At 45.4% G+C, this 19,904-nt stretch overlaps 1 protein-coding gene across 9 annotated transcripts in view; it reads right to left on the reverse strand.

Annotated features, from left to right (window-relative positions):
* The window catches only part of PDE8B (phosphodiesterase 8B), a 223,023-nt gene that overhangs the window by 2,388 nt on the left and 200,731 nt on the right, over window positions 1-19,904 (reverse strand). For 8 of the 9 annotated variants that reach the window (XM_068965369.1, XM_068965374.1, XM_068965367.1 and 5 more), the window contains 8 exons: window positions 18,642-18,806; window positions 15,602-15,647; window positions 15,045-15,180; window positions 13,944-14,142; window positions 9,567-9,784; window positions 7,995-8,115; window positions 7,140-7,307; window positions 4,866-4,995 (listed from right to left, as the gene is read on the reverse strand). In XM_068965369.1, coding sequence (XP_068821470.1) covers window positions 4,866-4,995; window positions 7,140-7,307; window positions 7,995-8,115; window positions 9,567-9,784; window positions 13,944-14,142; window positions 15,045-15,180; window positions 15,602-15,647; window positions 18,642-18,806 — 1,183 coding nt within the window. The remainder of the gene's footprint in view (window positions 1-4,865; window positions 4,996-7,139; window positions 7,308-7,994; window positions 8,116-9,566; window positions 9,785-13,943; window positions 14,143-15,044; window positions 15,181-15,601; window positions 15,648-18,641; window positions 18,807-19,904) is intronic. The other variant, XM_068965371.1, reaches the window with a different exon arrangement.

Below are 19,904 nucleotides of genomic sequence, written 5' to 3' on the forward strand. Positions count from 1 at the left end.
AAAATTTGTAGGGAAACACAAAAGACCCCCAATACCCAAAGAAAAACAGAGCTGGAGGAATCAGACTCTCTGACTTCAGACTATACTACAAAGCTACAATCATCAAAACAATATGGTAGTGGCACAAAAACAGAAATAGAGATCAATGAAAAAGAATGGAAAGCCCAGAGATAAACCCACACACTTATCGTCAGTTAATTTACAACAAAGGAAACAAGAATATATGATGGAGAAAAGTGTGTCTACAATAAGTGGTGCTGGGAAAACTGACAACTCGGTGTAAAAGAACTCAATTAGAATGTTCTCTAACACAATACACAAAAATAAACTCAAAATGGATTAAACACCTAAATGTAAAGTCAGACACTATAAAGTTCCTAGAGGAAAACATAGGCAGAACACTAGTTGCCACAAGTCACACCAGTATCTTCTTGGATCTACCTCCTACCTAGAGTAATGAAACCTCCTACCTAGAGTAATGAAAAAAACAGACATAAATGGGACCGAGTTAAACTTAAAAGCTTTTGCGCAGCAAAGGAATCCATAGACAAATCGAAAAGACAACCCGCAGAATGGGAGAAAATATTTGCAAATGAAGTGACTGACAAGGGATCAATCTGAAATATACCAACAGCTCATGCAGCTCTACATCAAACAGCCCATTCAAAAAATGGACTGAAATAGATATTTCTTCAAAGAAGACATACAGACGGCCAAAAAGCTCAACATCACTAAAATGCAAATCAAAGCTACAACGAGGTTATCACCCTCACACCAGTCAGAATAGCCATCAAAGAGTCTATGAATAATACATGCTGAAGAGAGAGTGAAGAGGAAGGAACCTTCCTACACTGTTGGTGGGAATGTAAATTGGTGCAGCCACTGTGGAGAACAGTGTGGAGTTTCAGAACACTTAAAGTAGAATTACCATATGACCCAACAGTCCCACTACTGGGCATATATCCAGAGAAAGCCACGATTCAAAAGATACATGCACCCCAGTGTTCCTTGTAGTACACTTTACAATAGCCAAGACATGAAAGCAACCTAAATGTCCATTGACAGATTAACGAAGAAGATGTGGTAGACATACACAGTTGGTGACTGTAACTCAGATGACCACTGTATCTACTCCTGTGGGCAAGGATCCCTCAGAAGAAATGGAGTAGCCATCATAGTCAACAAAAGGGTCCAAAAAAAAAAAAAATGCAGTACTTGGATGCAGTCTCAGAAACAGCAGAATGATCTCTGTTCATTTCCAAGGCAAACCATTCAATATCACAGTAATCCTGGTCTATGCCCCGACCAGTAATGCTAGAGAAGCAGATGTTGAACAGTTCTATGAAGACCTATAAGACCTTTTTAGAACTAACACCTAAAAAAGATGTCCTTTTCATTATAGGGGCCTGGAATGCAAAAGTAAGAAGTCAAGAAATACTGGAGTAACAGGCAAATTTGGCCTTGGAGTACAGAATGAAGCAGGGCAAAGGCTAATAAAGAGTTTTGCCAAGAGAACGCACTGGTCATGGTGAACACCCTCTTCCAACAACACAAGAGAAGACTCTACACATGGACATCACCAGATGGTCAACACTGAAATGCAGATTGATTATATTCTTTGCAGCCAAAGATGGAGAAGCTCTATATGGTCAGCAAAAACAAGATGGGGAGCTGACTGTGGCTCAGATCATGAACTCCTTATTGCCAAATTCAGAGTTAAATTAAAGAAAGTAGGGAAAACCATTAGACCATTTGGGTATGACCTAAATCAAATCCCTTACGAATATACAGTGGAAGTGACAAATAGATTCAAGAGATTAGATCTGATAGACAGTGCCTGAAGAACTATGGACAGAGGTTAGTGACACTGTACAGGAGGCAGGGGTCAAGACCATCCCCAAGAAAAAGAAATGCAAAAAGACAAAATGGTTATCTGAGGAGGCCTTACAAATAGTGAAAAGAAAAGCGAAAGGCAAAAGAGAAAAGGAAAGATACACCCATCTGAATGGAGAGTTCCAAAGAATAGCAAGGAGAGATAAGAAAGCCTTCCTCAGTGATCAGTGCAAAGAAATAGAGGAAAACAATAGAATGGGAAAGACCAGGGATCTCTTCAAGAAAATTAGAGATACCAAGGGAACATTTCATGCAAAGATGGGCTCAATAAAGGACAGAAATGGTATGGATCAAACAGAAGCAGAAGATATTAAGAAGAGGTGGCAAGAATACACAGAAGAACTATACAAAAAAGATCTTCATGACCCAGATAATCACTATGGTGTGATGACTCACCTAGAGCCAGACATCCTGGAGTGCAAAGTTGAGTGGGCCTTAGAAAACATCACTACAAACAAAGCTAGTGGAGGTGATGGAATTTCAGTTGAGCTATTTCAAATCCCCAAAGATGATGCTGTGAAAGTAACTGCACTCAATATGCCAGCAAATTTGGAAAATTCAGCAGTGTCCACAGGACTGGAAAAGGTCAGTTTTCATTCCGGTCCCTAAGAATGGCAGTGCCAAAGAATGCTCAAACTACTGAACAATCGCACTCATCTCATACGCTAGTAAAGTAATGGTCAAAATTCTCCAAGCCAGGCTTCAACAGTATGTGAACTGTGAACTTCCAGATGTTCAAGCTGGTTTTAGAAAAGGCAGAGGAATCAGAGATCAAATTGCTAACATCTGCTGGATCATCAAAAAAGCAAGAGAGTTCCAGAAAAACATCTGCTTTATTGACTCTGCCAAAGCCTTTGACTGTGGCTCAGAACAAACTGTGGAAAATTCTTCAAGAGATGGGAATACCAGACCACCTGACCTGCCTCTTGAGAAATCTGTATGCAGGTCAGGAAGCAACAGTTAGAACTGGACATGGAACAACAGACTGGTTCCAAATCAGGAAAGGAGTACATCCAGGCTGTATATAGTCACCCTGCTTATTTAACTTATATGCAGAGTACATCATGAGAAATGCTGGGCTGGATGAAGCACAAGCTGGAATCAAGACTGCAGGGAGAAATATCAATAACCTCAGATATGCAGATGACACCACCCTTATGGCAGAAACCAAAAGAGCCTCTTGATGAAAGTGAAAGAGGAGAGTGAAAAAGTTGGCTTAAAACTCCACATTCAGAAGACTAAGATCATGGCATCTGGTCCCATCTCTTTATGGCAAATAGATGGGGAAACAGAGGAAACAGTGACAGACTTAATGTTTTGGGGCTCCAAAATCACTGCAGATGGTGACTGCAGCCATGAAATTAAAAGATGCTTGCTCCTTGGAATAAAAGTTATGACCAACCTAGACAGCATATTAGGGCTTTCCTTAGAGCTCAGTTGGTAAAGAATCTGCCTGCAGTGCAGGAGACCCAGGTTTGATCCCTGGGTTGGGAAGATCCCCTGGAGAAGGAAATGGCAACCCACTCCAGTATCCTTGCCTGGAAAATCTCATGGACAGAGGAACCTTGTGGATTGCAATCCATGGGATCGCAAAGAGTCGGGCACGACTGAGCGACTAACACACACACAGACACACAGACAGCATATTAAAAAGCTAGAGATACTACTTTGCCAACAAAGGTCTGTCTAGTGAAAGCTATGGTGTTTCCAGTGGTCATGTATGGATGTGAGAGTTGGACTATGAAGAAAGCTGAGCGCTGAAGAATTGATGCTTTTGAACTGTGGTGTTGGAGAAGACTCTTGAGAGTCTCTTGGATGGCAAGGAGGTCCAACCAGTCCATCCTAAAGGAAATCAGTCCTGAATATTTATTGGAAGGACTGATGCTAAAGCTGAAACTCCAATACTTTGGCTATCTGAGGCAAAGTACTGACTCATTGGAAAAGGCCCTGATGCTGGGAAAGATCGAAGGTGGTAGGAGAAGGGAACAACAGAGGATGAGATGGTTGGATGGCATCACCGACTCAATGGACATGAGTTTGAGTAGGCTCTGGGAGTTGGTGATGGACAGAGAGGCCTGGCGTGCTGCAGCCCATGGGGTTGCAAAGAGTCGGACACAACTGAGCGACTGAACTGAACTGAATGTTACTCAGCCATAAAAAAAAGCCTGAAATAATGCCATTTGCAGCAACATGAATGGAGCTAGAGACTATCACACTACATGAAGTCAGTCCTAGAAAGAAGTATCACTTATATGTGGAATCTGAAAAAAAAAAGGATGAAAATGAGCTTATTTATAAAACAAGCTCAGAGACTTTAGAAACAAACTTATGGTTACCAGAGGGGAAACGTGGAGGGAGGGATAAATTAGGAGTTTGAGATTACCATCTACACACTACTATGTACACAGTAATCAGTAAGAACCTACTGTGCAGCACAGGTAATTCTGCTCAACAGTAGATCATGTTCTGTAATAACCTATATGGGTTAAGGATCTGAAAGAGAAAGGCTATATGTATATATGTAACTGAATCACCTAGCTGTATACCTGAAAGTAACACATTGTAAATCAACTATAATCCAACATAAAAATAAAAACAAATCTCAGTGAAAAGCTGTTTATCAAGTGACATTACCAAAAGAATCTGTTATTCAGAGTAGACATATTTTGTGTTCTCTAGAATTTCCTCCAGTGATATAAAACTCCTTTCAGCTTTGGAAATATGTCCTTTGAAGAGTTAAACACTTGTTTATCCAGTTATCGGCCATCCATTGAGTCCTCCATACACATGGTCTGTGCTGAGGATGCAGAAAGTGTTCCTTTCCCCCCGCCATATCTGGCCACAAACAGCTGACATTTTTTTAAAAAAGTAACATTTAACACCTTTAGGCCTGGCCTCTGTCATTAAAGGTAATCATTATAAAGCATAACAAGATATTCTGTTTGTGGGTAACAAAACATGAGCCATCTTACCATCCCAAGCATCAAACATGTCTGTTATGAAGTAGTCAATAAAGGAGATTTGGGACTTGGGGATGCTACAGGTATTCCGGTCAAACACTGGCATCACTACGGGCAGCCCCTGTCTCTTCTCTTCATCCGTCTGTAAGAAATAATACACACAGGGCTGTAGGGGACACGAGGAGGTGTCACAGTAGCATCGAGTTTGCCAGAACCACCCTGTGAAAAAGGGGTCACAATCCAGTTGTATCGATCAAGAAATAGGCTCAGCATTTCTCAGGGCTTCCATAACTCAGCTACCTGAAGAGCTGCAGTGACTGGATTCAGGTCTTCTGACTCTTAAATGTGTTAGATACTATCTTACAGCTACCCACCCACCCCCCGACCCCGACCCCACCGAAGCACTGATCTCAGGATTCATACCCTGTCTTCTAAGATCTGTTTTCAAGATTGCAAGGTAGACAACTTTCAGAGTAATACTACTAAAGACTAAGTGGAGTTGACACTGAGGGCACAGAAGCAGTGGTGGGTTCAAAGCTGCAGGCGCTTCAGCACGAATCGAAGAACTGGAACCAAGCTGTACCAACAGACAGTGTGTTATTCACTGTTATATGCTTGCAGTTTAAACAGAAAGTCAGTTTCACTTAAGACTGTCTAAATGAAAGCAGTAAGAATTATTAATCTTGCTAAACTTGACCTTTGAAAACACCTTTTTAAAATATTCTGTGTGACAAAACCCAAAGTACATACAAAGCCCTTGTGCTGCACATGCAAGGGTGTGAAGGTTGTCTGGAGGAAAACCAGGTAGGCAGGTGAGCTGAACTCGATTCTCTTTTTCATGGAATAACTATTTTTACCTGAAAAGAATGACTGACAAACTGTTTGGCTGTCTGTACTGGTCATGCATGCGATTCTGATGATATGTGTAAATTGAGCATTTTGCACACTGAAGTGTATGTTTATAATGCCTAAGGTCATAATTCACAGGACTGAAATTAAAATCCACACTTACTGGTGGTGTACTGAGCCAGAGACTGGCTGGCCAGAAGCCTCATGTGTAACTCGAGTGTTAGGTCACATTGTCGTGTGAACCTGTCCTTTATGGAAAAAAGGACACCTACACAGGGAAATTACATTAAAGAACTTAAAAGTGGTTCTTCCCCATTCCCCATTCACAGACTTTGAGTCTATCTAGGAGTAGGATTTTAAGTCTTCTCTGTGGGTCCTGGAAAGCCCCATTAATGGTGTCCTACCAGTTTCGGCTCAGCTTGCTCATTTCAGGTCAGTCGATCAGGCAGCCTTAAAATATCCACTGCTGTTCAAGGAGAGGTTTGGGGGTTTTTTGCCTCTTCTCTTTCTGGCAAGCTCAGAGCTGGCTGTCCTAATTCCCATGGACTCTCTTCCCATCCTTGAACGCTACAGCTAACTTACTGCATCCTTAGCTGGTTTTTGCTCTGCCAACCCTTCTAGACACCATTGGCTAGTCTTTACCCCTGACTCAGTAGTACATTCCAGTGAGATCGGCACTTGCCCTCCCCAAATAATTACTTGCAGCCACTTGGGATATGTTTGTCTTTCTGTCCCACATCATAAACATTAGTCCCTAAAGCCTCTTCTTTGGAAGTAGGCCTCTGTTTCAAATGGCATCTTGTGGTCTGCTAGTTTTGGGTTATTCTTCAACTCTTCACACTGCAAAGTTACTATTCTTATATAGAAATTCTGTGTTTCCTCTTTACTAATTTTGGTCATAACACTTGGTTCTCTCAGAATGTCCTTTCTCATTTCTAAATTTTGAAATCCTTAAAAAAAAAAAAAAAAAAAAAACCCAGCTCTAACACCTTTTCCACCTTTCTAGATAAAAGCCCTTCTTTTATCTAGGAAAAAAAAAAAAAAACCTTTCTGAACTCTTAGGACTTAACATATACCTCCTTTAGAAGTGTTTTCACTTAAAAAAATATATTGTGTGGACCTATTTATGTCTATGCCCCCTACTGCATTATGAGGTACCCTCAGGCAGAGATGTGTCTTATGTCTGTGTTTCCCACAATACAACGAGGAGATAATAGTTTTTGTGGAAGTTCAGGATCTAAAAACTCAAGAATGAAAAGAATCCCAAAGGCTCAGTTTCTCTCCTTCCCCCTAGAGAGACTTTGAGTAGTGACCAGCCATACCAGTTAGTCTCTTGAGGGACCAGAATCCTATTCCAGGCAGGGGTGAGCCATTTCTTTCTGAGGAAGAGTCATTTAACTTGTTCACTCATGGCGCTTCCCCAGAGAGGCAGCCCACCTGCGCAAAGTACTCCTCAGAGATCCTGCCAGCCCATTCAATGCACAGGTCCAAGGGGCGGCAGGGGTTGGCTACGTCCGCACACTTGATCATCATGCGTTTGATCAGGGTCTGGTTCTCAGGGAAGTTCTTCCCGGGAGGGCTGCACTCGCAGTCGCTGCCATCAATCTGGAAAGCAGACAAGAGTTGGTGCAATACAATGGTGAAGCCCACAAGAGTCAACTGTCTAGATACTAGACCGCGGTCACCCAGGCCACCTCAGCATGAGATGTGGTTGAAGGAGGCGTTCCCAAGTTTAATTCCATATATGGTATGCTGACATATTCAAGCAATACAAACACATAGGGCTTAAAAGTTCAGTGTTCCTATCACCACCCACCTTGTGGTTTTGTTTGCAACCAGTCACTCCCAATTTAACTGTCTACAGTCTTCAGATACTGATAGACATTTAATGAAAATCAACAGGAATATAATTCTTTAAAGCATCTAATTTTAAGGTCTCCCAAGAGCCCAAAGAACAGAGAACTAGAAGGGCTTTGAATCCTCTAAAACGCCACCATTTATTCCAGTCTCAGCTGTCTGCAGGGTCCTCTCATCGTCGTCTTTGGGCCTACTTCCTTTTGTCACCAGTGGCTTTATTTCAGGGCTCTTCTTTCAGGGAGTTCAGAGTTGCTATGGACACCCAATCTGTTCTTGTTACCAGGGAAAACAAGTGGCCAACACTCAGCCCTTCCTTACCAACTCCAAGTAAGTAGCCATCTTGTATTCAAGACGGAGAGAAAATGCTTTGAGGCCAGAGTATAGGGTATAACGGAAATACACTCTGATGTGTATTATTACATGTGAAATGCTTACCTCAGCTGCCATTGGCTTGTTGATGCTGTTCACAAATTTGTTCACATGTTCAAAGTGTTTTGTCATCTCTGTTGCTAAAACCATGTCAATAATAGCCTGGCGCAGTGTTCGATAGTGGTTCCTGAAATAACCAGAGGACAGAGGGCCTTTGTTCAAATCATGCCCCTGAATTAGAACTGTTCTGCCATTTCACCACACTCCCCACAGTCCAGGAGGAGGCTAGGGGCACTGAAGAAATGAGAAGACCACAAGAGCTTACCTGCTCATCTTCCTACCAATCCGGGACTTGGTGACACTATACCATCTTCCCAGAGATAGCTGACCCTCATATGATTCGTGAGTATTAAAAGAGGCACCACCTGTCACATGGGCACTTATCTTACAAGGTGGTGCCCTTCTGTCTGCCCTTGGCAACATCAGAACAGCCAGGCAGAAGGAAATGACGAGTTCTTCCCTGTGAGGCTGGCGCAGCAACCTGATGAGCTGTCCCTTGGCATTTGCTGCAGACACAGCGATTCTTATTACAGAGAAGTCTTGTCATTCCTTTTGATGACGGCATTGGAAGAGTTTTCTGATTAGCGAGCAGTTGTCTACATTACAGTCACACAGAAGCTGTAATGGGAGGAGCAGCAGCCCCGCCCCATCACTGCCCAGTTCCTGCCATCTTTTTCTAAGTCCAGGAGCCAGAATGAGGAGCTGAATAAAACTGGCTGTCGGCAACAATTCCTCCTCGGAAAGTTTTAAAGACGGAACCTGATACTGACGAAGCCCTCAGCTGAAGGTGGAGTAACTGAATATTTTCATATTATAATAACGAGATTTTCTCAGGTTTCTAGAGACCAAGGTGATCGGTTCGGGTTCATGGTGACAAGTGATCACTGAGGCCCGAGCGAGCTCTGCACTCTCCTTGCACTGCCCTCTCTCGGTGGGGGGCGGGGGTCGGGGGGTCTTCTCTCCAGCCTGGCTGGTACTATGTTGGAAGTATTCAGTCTGACTGCAGGGCTGTGTCAGGTGAGAAGAATGTCTCCTATCTGTTCACATGTGGCAAACTCACCAGAGAGAGTACAACAGTGAGTGGGGAAGCCGCACCCCACCCCACCCCCCCCCACCCCCCCCCACCCCCGCCACCGTGGACTCCAGGAGCTCTGCTGGGAGCGGGGAACACGGTCTCCTCATGAGTTAGGATTTTAAGTGCCCAAAAACTGAGCTGGGGAAAGATGGGGAAGGATACATTTCCTCGAGTTACACCAAAGATAGGAAGTCCTTTGGAGAGAGTAGAAATATCTGTTACATTTATCAGTAGCAATAATCTGTAGAAATCTTTGCAGCATATAAAGCATTTTCATGAACTCACTGGAGACCAAATGGAGTTTAAGAAGATGAAAACAGTCTAAAAAGTACAGTTAAGATGAGAAGAGCAAGGCTATTATTTTACTGTCTGATACAATGGGAAAACTATCATTATTTCCTCTTCCCCACCAAGAAGAAGCTAAGTACTTGGAGAAGTCAGGGAAAACTGAGTTTCCGCCTTACATTTTACAAACCCAATCACAAGAGCCTTAGCACACAAACCTGTCGATATTCTTGAAAATGTTGCATTTGCTGTCCTTGACCGTGAGCTGAAAGGCCAGGGCCGTGTGGTGACTCTCCAAGACAGCGGTGTCATTGTAGAGCACAGCGAGCTCACTGCCGGCGTTGCACAGGAAAGAGTTGGTCCTTCCCGGGTGGTCCACGTCGTGGACTGTGGCAGCGATCAGGGCGGCCACCTCGTCCAGCTGATCGAGGCTTCCCTGGGGCCCGGGGGAGGCAAGGTTGAGAGTTACCCACTGGATAATGGAGACCTACACTCATCCCTGTCTCCCAGGAGGGCATACGCCAGGGGATCCTTCTCTGACTTCCTAGAAGTTAAGAGGCCACCTAGGATACATCACATCACCTTGCTGTACCGTGGATTATCTGGAGGGAAACAGAAATCTGAGTTGTGGTTATAATGGATACCTAAATTCTTTCTCCAGAGTCCATTTACTCTAGTGGTTCTGCAGGAAAGTGCCAAACAGGAATGCGTGCAGTGTGGCCTAGTGCCCTGACTCTTCCATAAGCGGACGGAGAAGAAAGTGGCCTAGGATCACAAGCGTTACTTTACTTGCCTACTTCTGAAAAGATTGAGAGTGTGGCAGCAAACAGCACAGATGAAACAATAGATAACACTCTCCACACACACATAAAAGGAGCAGAGCCAAGTAACATAAGGGGATCAAGGGCAAGAAGGATTTTCCCAGGAAGACTGACGCTAAGGGGGCTCTCCCAGTCAAGAAACACAATTTCGCTCTGGGCCAGCAGGTGGCAAAGGCAAACAGGGAGGCCCCTCTTCTTAACGCACTCATTATATAATTAAAGAACACAACCCAGAGCATCGGGAGGCACAAGGTTTTCTCAGCTCACAGCTTGAGGAAGAAGTTATCCAATGGCCTGCTGTTGTGGAAGACATTGTGCTTTATGAACTCTTTCCTTCAGCCACCGTTTATTGGAGGCTTGCTGAGCGCCAGCTGTCTTGCAGGCTGCAGGAGTCACGGTGAATTACTCTGGCATGGTGTCTGTGCTAACGCAGCTGGCCACTTACTGGGGAAAGCATAAGTAACTCACTGGAAGGTGGGCTAAGGAGGTACGTGCAGGTGCTTTGTGAGTGTAGCCATGAGGCCTGGTCTCGTTTAGGGCACTGCTGTCCTTTCAGCTCTCTGTGCTGATGGAGAAGTCTGCACGTGGGCTCTCTAATACAGCGACCCCTCATCCCTCACGCCTCCTGGACACTTGAAATGTGCCAGTGCACCCGGGGAATGGAATGGCTCATTTTGTTTTAATTAAATGTGGCTTCTGGCTACTCTGGATGATGTGGATGCAGAGGGTGGGCAAGAATGGGGTCTCTGAGGGAGCGATTTTTATGCTGGAAACTGAAGGATAAGCAAGAGTCAGCCAGGCAAAAAATGGCAAGGGAGAGAAATCCAGGCAGAAAGATCAGTCTATGTGATGCTTCTGATGCGAAACAAAGTGATTTATGGAGAGGGAACTTAGAAGAGCATCATTGTGACTGAAGGGTAGTGAGTGAGAAGAAAAGTGGTTCCCAAGATGAGGCTCAGGGTAGGGGGTGGTGTGGGCATAATTTTTGATTTTCCCGAGTTGCTTTCCTAGGCTGTTGGAGGAAAACCCTGCAAACTGCTTCTCAGATGCGAACAGGTAAGAAACAGTGATTCTGAAGCTCAGCCCTGACAACTTTTCTGAAAACTGTCCCTTCCAGAAGGAAGACATTTCCATTTTCAGACTGACCTCCCAGAGCTGGGGGACAGTCCTGGCTCGGCCTCGGCCCACATGAACCACCCTCTCAAGCGGGCAGAGCAGTCAAGGCCATTCTTCTTGGTTCTTCCCAGAGACGGGTGCTGTGATGCCCAGGGCGAGCAAACATGCCTAGCCCCCTTTCGATGCTGGTTAGGAGGGGCCATGGTAACCCGCAGGGACAGTCAGGGGCCCGGGCTGCCCCTGCTTGGCCTCCATGCTCACTGATGCTCCCTGCGCAGTGAGGCCCCTGAGGCCCAAACTTCGGGCCTCCAGCCAGTGCTCTTGGAGCGTGTTCTACCTTGCTTGGAGTACGGGGCCGATTTATTTTTACGTTCTTCAATGACATAGATTCAAATGACTAGAGTAGACAGCAAACAGCATTAGAGGAGCCATGCCCTGCCAGCTCGCGCTGGTTCAGACCCTGCCCCTTACAGTGCTATCAGGGCCATGCCCTGAGTTTTGGTGGGCACTGTCTGTTAAGGCAGTGTCTGATAAATGCAAGGGAGGCAGGGAAAGAAGGCCAGGCTGCTCACTAGCAGATGGGAGGAGCGAGGCTCTTCCCACGGCAGGGACGACTGTCTATGGAAGAAACCCCCCGCCAGACCCATGGGAGGAGGAATGCAGACAATTCTGCAGGGCTGTCTTCCTTCAGCCAGCAGGGCCAGAATGGACTCCATCCTAGATTAGCCTTTGCGACAGCTCCTTTACCAGGATAAACAGTCACACACAGACAATACCAAAGGAACGCTGGCTATCCTGACCTCTCCACTAAGAGTGGGTCCTGGGAACAGGCAAGCGTGGGGAGGGGGCAGGGTCTGTAAGGCGCTGAAGGAGAATGCACTCGATCTGGCTGAGGACGTGGAGCTGTCAGTGACGTTAAGAGCTTTAGCCTTCTAAAGAAGTGTGGGGTGACCGATGACATGGGCATTTGGTAAGAACGTTTTTCTGACTCTTGAGCAGTGGAAGCAGGTCTGGTGGACGAGGCCTCAGGAAGCGCTTCACAGTGGACTAACCAGTGATCTTGGGCTGCTAGTAAACCTTTGAGCTCAGGAGTCCCTTCCAGCCCAATTCTCCAGGGTTCCTTGCCGCTCTAAATTATCTGATTCTTTGGCCTCTTAGAAAATGTCTTGTGGATTACAAGCATATTGTATCTAGTCTTAGACTGAATTGTATTGCTATTTGAGAATTTAATTAGACTCTGAATGCTCTAGCAGAACAAATAATTTAAAGAAAATTTCTTATTTTAGCGGAGGGAGAGTAAAGGAGATAATAAAGTGACTAAGCATTCCCTAATCGATCAAGCATTTAATCCATATTTTTTCTAGAGTGATTCTGTTTAAGAAGACTTCATCTTGAACTCAAGGCTGCAGTGCCTACAGGTCAGTTTGGTCTCAGCGGTAATGCCCAAGCTCCTGTCCTCCTTTGGCCGTGTGCAAACACTGCACTATCCTCTCTCATGTGGAAGATGGAGCTAAGTGAAACTGGAGAGGAATCTCCAAGTGTTTTTAGCTCCTCACAGAAGGAGAAGCCTGCGTGTTGTGGCTGCAGAAGCCCAGGAGTGCCTCACTTAGGGAAAGCTTGTGCACCGCGACGGAAAGCCCATGCAGCCAAAAACGGTGCCATAGAAACAGGCTGTTATCACCTGTGATACCACCTTTTGTAAAAGAGAGAAAAACCTTACAAAAGCATCGTCCTTGAACCTCCTTATTTGCTTTCTTGCTGATGAAAATTAATGCCAGGGTCAGTCTTTGGCAGCACTGAGAAGGCAACACCGCCCCCTCCCCGTGTCGGTGCCTTTTCTGCCCCTCTTGCCTGTCCAACTACCACTCTCCTTGAGCACCTAGGGTCCACGACTAAGTAAGGGAACGACTGCGGGGTAAGCATCTGCAGGTTGATGTCAGTCTGTCTCTACAGCATTTGTTCCAAGGGTATGTACTTTCTAAGCTTCACTTCTAATTGTAGCAGCAAAGAATTACAAGCTGCACTGAAAGTGATGATAGTTGGAAAAGAGGGGAGCCGGGGATCTCTTGCAGCCACACGTGGGGTATACACAGAGCTGCCCTGCAAACCAGCACCTTAAACGATGGTGCTGACTTCTCAGACTAAGGAACTTGGAACTCTTCCAGAAGTACAGAAATCATTAGCATACAGATGTACACAATTCACACCTATACAGAACACATACATACGTATATAAATCAGAAGGATGCTGAACGCTTCATAGCTATCTGGACTATAACATACCAATGACAAAACTCGGATCTTAAAATTTAATCTCTAGACCTAGTAACCATTTGCTCTAATAATTAAGTTCTGTCCTCTAAGCTGGTATCATGAAGGGCTCCTAGTGAACATTTGGAGAATGGGTTTATGGATCAGCCAGACATGTAAAGGAGTCCCTATGGCAGCATAAATGATTATTTTAGGCGTTTGGGGGAAGGGAAGACTAGGAGAAAAGGCAGTGTCTTTACAACACTGAAAGGATCAGTCCCTTTGGTAGTTCAAAGACTCTGTCAAATTGGGTCCAAAATAGCTGTTTGCTTTATATATTTATGAAGGTTGAGTTCTTAGTTCTCCAAAAGCTGTGCAGGTAACTAGATTGCGCTATCAAAATTCTACCTTCACTCTCTCCTTGCCGAGGAAGAAGGCTGTGGCGTGCAGGACGTCAGCGGCATGAGTGGAGTTGTGGTAAGCATTGGAAGAGTGGTAGTTGGCTTCAATCACCTGGAGCCAGGCCCGAAGAGTAGTTTCAGAACAGTGTAGAAATTCACATACTCCAAACCGGGAGAAAACTTTCAAGCCCAGGTAAACCAATGGCCTGAAAAACAGGAATGTACGCTCTGATTCATTGTATTAACTGCTCCAGAAACTGCTTTCTTTGAAGATGACTGGGCAATTGGTTCACCTCCCTCCGATGCTTACTCCACAAGCACAGGGGCATAAAAATCGTCCTCTCCAAATTAGAAGGTGATCGAGCCTCTCCACCTCACCCGTCACTTCTTTAAAACTAGGTGCCTCGTGGTGGCGAATCCAAATGACTTGTAGACTGTCTCTAAGCCATCTGCCCTTCAGTGGCTCTACAGCCAGGAAAGGCCTCTTACAGTCCCTCTCTCTGCTTCCACGTAAGCTCCACACTTCTGTGTTCCCTGAGGAAGTTACTAAGCTTGGGGACAAGAGGTATGGCTTGTGTGGGCTCAGCAGGGTCATGTCAGAGAGTCAGTTACTTATTTACAGGTGAGTATCATTCATATCCAACACCCCTGGAAGAAATGAACTTCTGTTTAATAGGAGAGGACTTTCTGAGTTATCGGGTCTTTCTCCTGCCTATAGGGTGAATCCAAGGAAGAGGCTACAGTGCTCTCAAACTCATGCTGTAAGCTGGAACTTTAACAAGTTCGGGCCCGAGAATGCTTAGAACTCTTGGCTCACTGGCAGAAAGATGACCTGGCTAGATCTGAAGAAGACACACAGTATTTCTTCATCCTGGGTTGCCACCAGGCTGATCCCAGATCTTACCCGCTGATACTCCCTGCTCCATAGGGAGCTCACTCCAGGGACCATGGCCTCTCCGCATAATTGAAACTCCTCCAGCACGGCATGAAAAGCAGAGCCTGGGTGGTCACCTGTGGCAAGGACTCATCTCCCTCACAGTTTCCAGATCTGAAAGTCTAGAGCGTGTCCATCAACCCTCCCCCGCCGGCAGCCGGAGGAGCCCCATACCTTTTGTGCGTCACAGCTTCCAGCTCAAAGATGTTGAACTCCCAGCTTTCCTCATTGTCTAGTAATTGGGCGATGGAGGGGGGGACATCACTGATGGTTACTGGCATCGCAAGGTGACTATGACTCTGGTGCACGTCTGAGCAAACAGATGGGGCAAGAAGGGTGGGTAACTGGGGACCCGTGAGCACTGCTGAGGATCTGTCATCTTCATGGGTGCTGCTAGAAAGTAAGTCTTGAACTTCCAGGGGCAGGAAGATTTTCACCTCAGGGTTTTCTTATACTTCTGAGCTTCAAGATCCCCCAGTAGAAAAATAATTCAGCTTAACTGAATTAACTGTTTAAACATGGACAGATTTGTGACTCTTACTCTGACAGTGCACAGGGAAGTAATTTATATTAGGAGACCTGGTTTCAAATGTAGACCATAGAAATGTTTAAACTCCAATGTAGACCAACAGGAAGTATCACGAACACCCTCCCCAAACAATAATCACAACACCGAGGGAGACAGAAGCCCAGAGACAGGTTACCAGCCACAGGTGGAGAGGACAACTTACTCTTAGTGAACACGTACTCGTTTCCTGACAGCCTTCTCAAGCCATCCTGGAATAAAGACAGATGCTATGAGAAGCATGCTTTCTATGCCGTTATCATTATTCTCTCAGTTCTTTAATTAGCCAAAGGGATTTGAATCCTGAATAACTCAGTCAATGTGCAACTCCAGGTGGAAGCTCAAAATTGGATGAGAACAGCAGCTACAGAACAGGGGATGCTCTCCTTTTCATGGCTATTAGCTGCAGGAGATGCAGAACCGAGACTTAAGTGACTCTGTCTGCATTCAAGTCTCTCACCTGAGCTGTGAGCTGGCTCTGTTCTCATGCCGTCTTTCTTCTGTGACATTTTGAAGCCACATCAATGAAATCACAAAAGTAATCTTGTTTTGGGTGCATGTTAATTTGAAAGGACCCCAGGCATCCTCATGAAAGTGAGAGTAAAAGTCACTCAGTCGTGTCCAAGTCTCTGTGACCCCAAGGACTACATAGTCCGTGGAAATCCCCAGGCCAGAATGCTGGAGTGGGTAGCCGCTCCCTTCTCCAGGGGATCTTCCCAACCCGCGGATCGAACCTAGGTCTCCTACACTGCAAGCAGATTCTTTACCAGCTGAGCCACAAGGGAAGCCCAAGAATACTGGAGTGCATAGCCTATCCCCTCTCCAGGGGATCTTCCCAAGCCAGGAATCACAGGCGGATTCTTTACCAACTGAGCTATCAGGGAAGCCCTAGGGACTGTTACTTTGGTGTCCTTAGACTTACATCCTAGGGAGCCAAATGCATGGGCCACATTTGGGGTATGATTTAACGTAAAGCCTTTAGAGTGCTCAGTCGCTCAGCTGTACTGACTCTCTGTGACCCTGTAGACTGTAGCCCACCAGGCTCCTCTGTCCATGGGATTCTCCAGACAAGAATACTGGAATAGGTTGTCATACCCTCCTCCAGGGGATCTTCCTGACCCAGGGATCAAACCCACATCTCCTATACTGCTGAGCGGATTCTTTACTACTGAGCCACTGCGGAAGCCCCAAAGCTTTTAAAGGTTGGGTTAATTTTTGACTAACATCTAAATTAACTTTTTTCCAGTTATAACTTCTATCTTATAACATGAGCTTTGCTGTTAGCCTTCAAAGGAAGTTTCTGGACTTGAGGTCTTGGGAAGGGCAGCACAGGGGAGTGAACAGAATGCCCATGTCCCACCATTTAACAGGCTCTTGAACTTTAGTCCCCAGATGTTCTTCAGTGTCAGTTCCTATCCTCGACCTTCTACCTGAGTACCTCATTATTTAGATCTTTGCTTGAAAGTCATTTATAAGTGCTTGTCATCCCGCAAAAGTATGTGCTAAGGTTTAAAGTGTTAATGAAGGGCTCTCCTGAAGTCACACTTAGAGTCTTCAGGCCAAGAGCTTAAACTTTCAGAACCAGATAAACAGATGAGGCATGACGGCCAGAACTGTCCCGCCTCTAGGGCGGGCATCGCAAGGGGCTCCTCTGTCGTGGTTCTTAGGTTTTCCTTCTGCTTCTAATTTGCCTTTGTCTCTTCTCTTTCCTAACGCTTCATAAGAATAGGTGGAAGCTTGCACTGGTTCCTCACTGCATGACCTGGAGAGGAAGCCCATGGTCTGGCAGCAGGGAAAGGACAGCAGGTCACTTGTTCTGGGAACCAGAATCTCCCCGCAGCGGCTCTGCAGCGGCCAGCCTCCTCACAGACCCTTGCCAGTCTTCCTTTGTGTTTTTAATGGAAGTATTGTTGACCCTCAATGTTGAGATAGTTTCAGGTGCATGGCAAAGTGGTTATTCATATATATGTGTGTGTATTCTTTTTCACTTTCTTTTATATTATGGATTATTATAAGATACTGACTACAGTTCCCTGAGCTATTCAGTAGGTTCTTGTTTCTTATCTGTTTTATATACAATAGTTTGTATCTGCTAACCCTAATCTCCTAATTTATCTCCTCTACCACCCCTTTCCCCTTTGGTGACCATAAATTCATTTTCTATATCTGTGAGTCTATTTCATAAATAAGTTCCTTTGTATCATGATTTTAAATTTTACATATAAGGGATGCCGTGTGATGTTTGTCTTTCTCTGTCTGGGTTACTTCACTTAGCTTGATCATCTGTAGGTCCAACCATGTTGCTGCAGATGGTATTGTTTCATTCTTTTTTACTGGCTGAATAATATTCTGGTGTGGTGTGTGTGTCCTTTAGAAATAGAGTCTACACTGCATTGGGATGGGTGACCAAGGCCAACCCAGGGCCTTGAAAGGAACAGGAGGTTACTCAAATCATGGGGGCATCAGGGACCTTTGGTAAGAACAAGGACAATGGACCAGAAAGCCAGGCAACATTCAGCATCTGCTGGCAGGGCTGGACAGAAAACTTGAAAGTAAAACTCTTCGGTGCCTCAGACTTTGTCCTCCCAAAGAATTCTTCCAGCTTCAGTCTCCAATAAGAAGCACAAATGAATAATTTGAACTTTCTTATTTTTCTTCACTTGCTGATAGATGATGATTACAGACACAGATCACCGCAACACCAATAGGCCAGGACAAGGTCCTTAGCAGTCAGCCACTCCTAGTGGTTACAGACGGTGGCCCCTCCCCTCCTCCCTGTACTGAGCCACAGTGGCCCCCCTCTGTTTTTATTGATTATAAAGGGAATGCTATGTCAAGCTTTTATTTAAAGAAAGGATTCTACAGGTAAGATTTTGGAAACTAGTGCTGTCATCTAAGTACCAACCCTTTCATTATATAAAGAGCCTGAGGTCCGAGGAACCCAAGGATAACTGTACCAGGTCAAGGGGAAGAAGTTAATCAGGGCCCCATTGTGACAGCTAGCCTTCAATCAACTGTCCATTCACTCTTTACTGCAACACGAATTCTGAAGGACAAATTATTCATTTGTGTTCCTGCCACTGCTTCTAGTTAGCTCATACAGCAGGTATTTCTACACCTGCCAGGAATAGTCTATCGGTCACATGTACTTGGGAGTACCCTTAATGTCATCTGCCCTGCATTTCCGGCTCTTTCTCATCACTCACAGTCATCAGCCCGCCCACGAGATCACTGGTGTGGGGATCTTCATCTTTGGTACCCAGCTGAGGGGAGTACAGTTCTGTAGTTCGTAAAATTTCTAAAACTCTGTCCAAGGCTTCTGCCACTGTGACAGGACTGTTTTCTTGGGCTGCATTGATTATATTTATAACCTAAGGAAGGGAAGAGAGAGAAACAATAAATTTGAGGACATTAGGGTTCTGCTTCCCAAAAGCCACTCATGAGCCCAGAATCTAAAAGAAATTAGATGATAACACATCTTATTGTTCAAAATGCCTGGTGTCTTCACGGCAGCACCTCGTCGTACTGAGGCAAGCTTCTCTCGCCACCCTCTCTGGTGTCTCTCTTACTTCGGCAGCTACATCTTCTCAGGCTCCTCTGCTGATCTGTCTCCTCCAGCTCTCTGCTACGGGCTGCAGTCCCTTGGAGATTAATGCTGGGCCTCCCTCTCTCTACAATTCTCTCAGTGATGAGCTCTTTCCTTTCCACGACTCTGGACACATACGACCCGCATGCTGAGGACTCTCAAAATTACACCCCAGCCCTGAACTCTATTTTGACCTTCAGATTTATATATTCAGTTCCCTGCCTGACCTATCTACTGGATTATCTTATTTACATGTCAAAAACTAAAGTCATGACCTTGCTCCCCTCTTCCCAAAGCAAGCAAGTAAACATTAAGAAAAAAAAAAGACAAGAGCTGCACTCCTTCGGTTTCTACATTGCTGGGAAAAAAAAAAAAAAAACTTCTATTAATCTTGTGCTCAAACCAAAACCTGGGGGGCCCTGGTTGACATGTCACTTTCCCTCAATTCTCGCCCTACCTGACAGTATAATTCATCATCAAGAGAAACTGAAGTTACTCCCAAATATTTCTGGATCTACTCATTTCTCTCCACCTCGACCGCTGTGCAGCTGACACCGTTCTTGCTTAGGATTCTGGAATAGGTCCATAAGTGGCTTCTTCTCTTTCACTCTTGTCATCTCCAGCCCATCCTCTGCATGGCAGCTGGGGGTTCTTTTCAATGAACATACCAGGCCACATCACTTCCCTCCTTTGAACTCTTCCGTGGTTTCTGCTGCACATAAACTGGAACATACACTTCCTCTGGGTCAGCTGGTCAGGACGCACTGAGCCCTGCACATCGCTGTCACCGTGACTCCCCGCTGCTCGCCAGGATCCGGTCACGCTGCTTCCCTTCCCGTCCTCTGTTGCTCCGTCCCCTCCTCCCAGCTCGGTGCCCGTCCCC

Source organism: Capricornis sumatraensis, chromosome 2 (assembly GCF_032405125.1).
Source record: "Capricornis sumatraensis isolate serow.1 chromosome 2, serow.2, whole genome shotgun sequence".
NCBI lineage: Eukaryota > Metazoa > Chordata > Mammalia > Artiodactyla > Bovidae > Capricornis > Capricornis sumatraensis.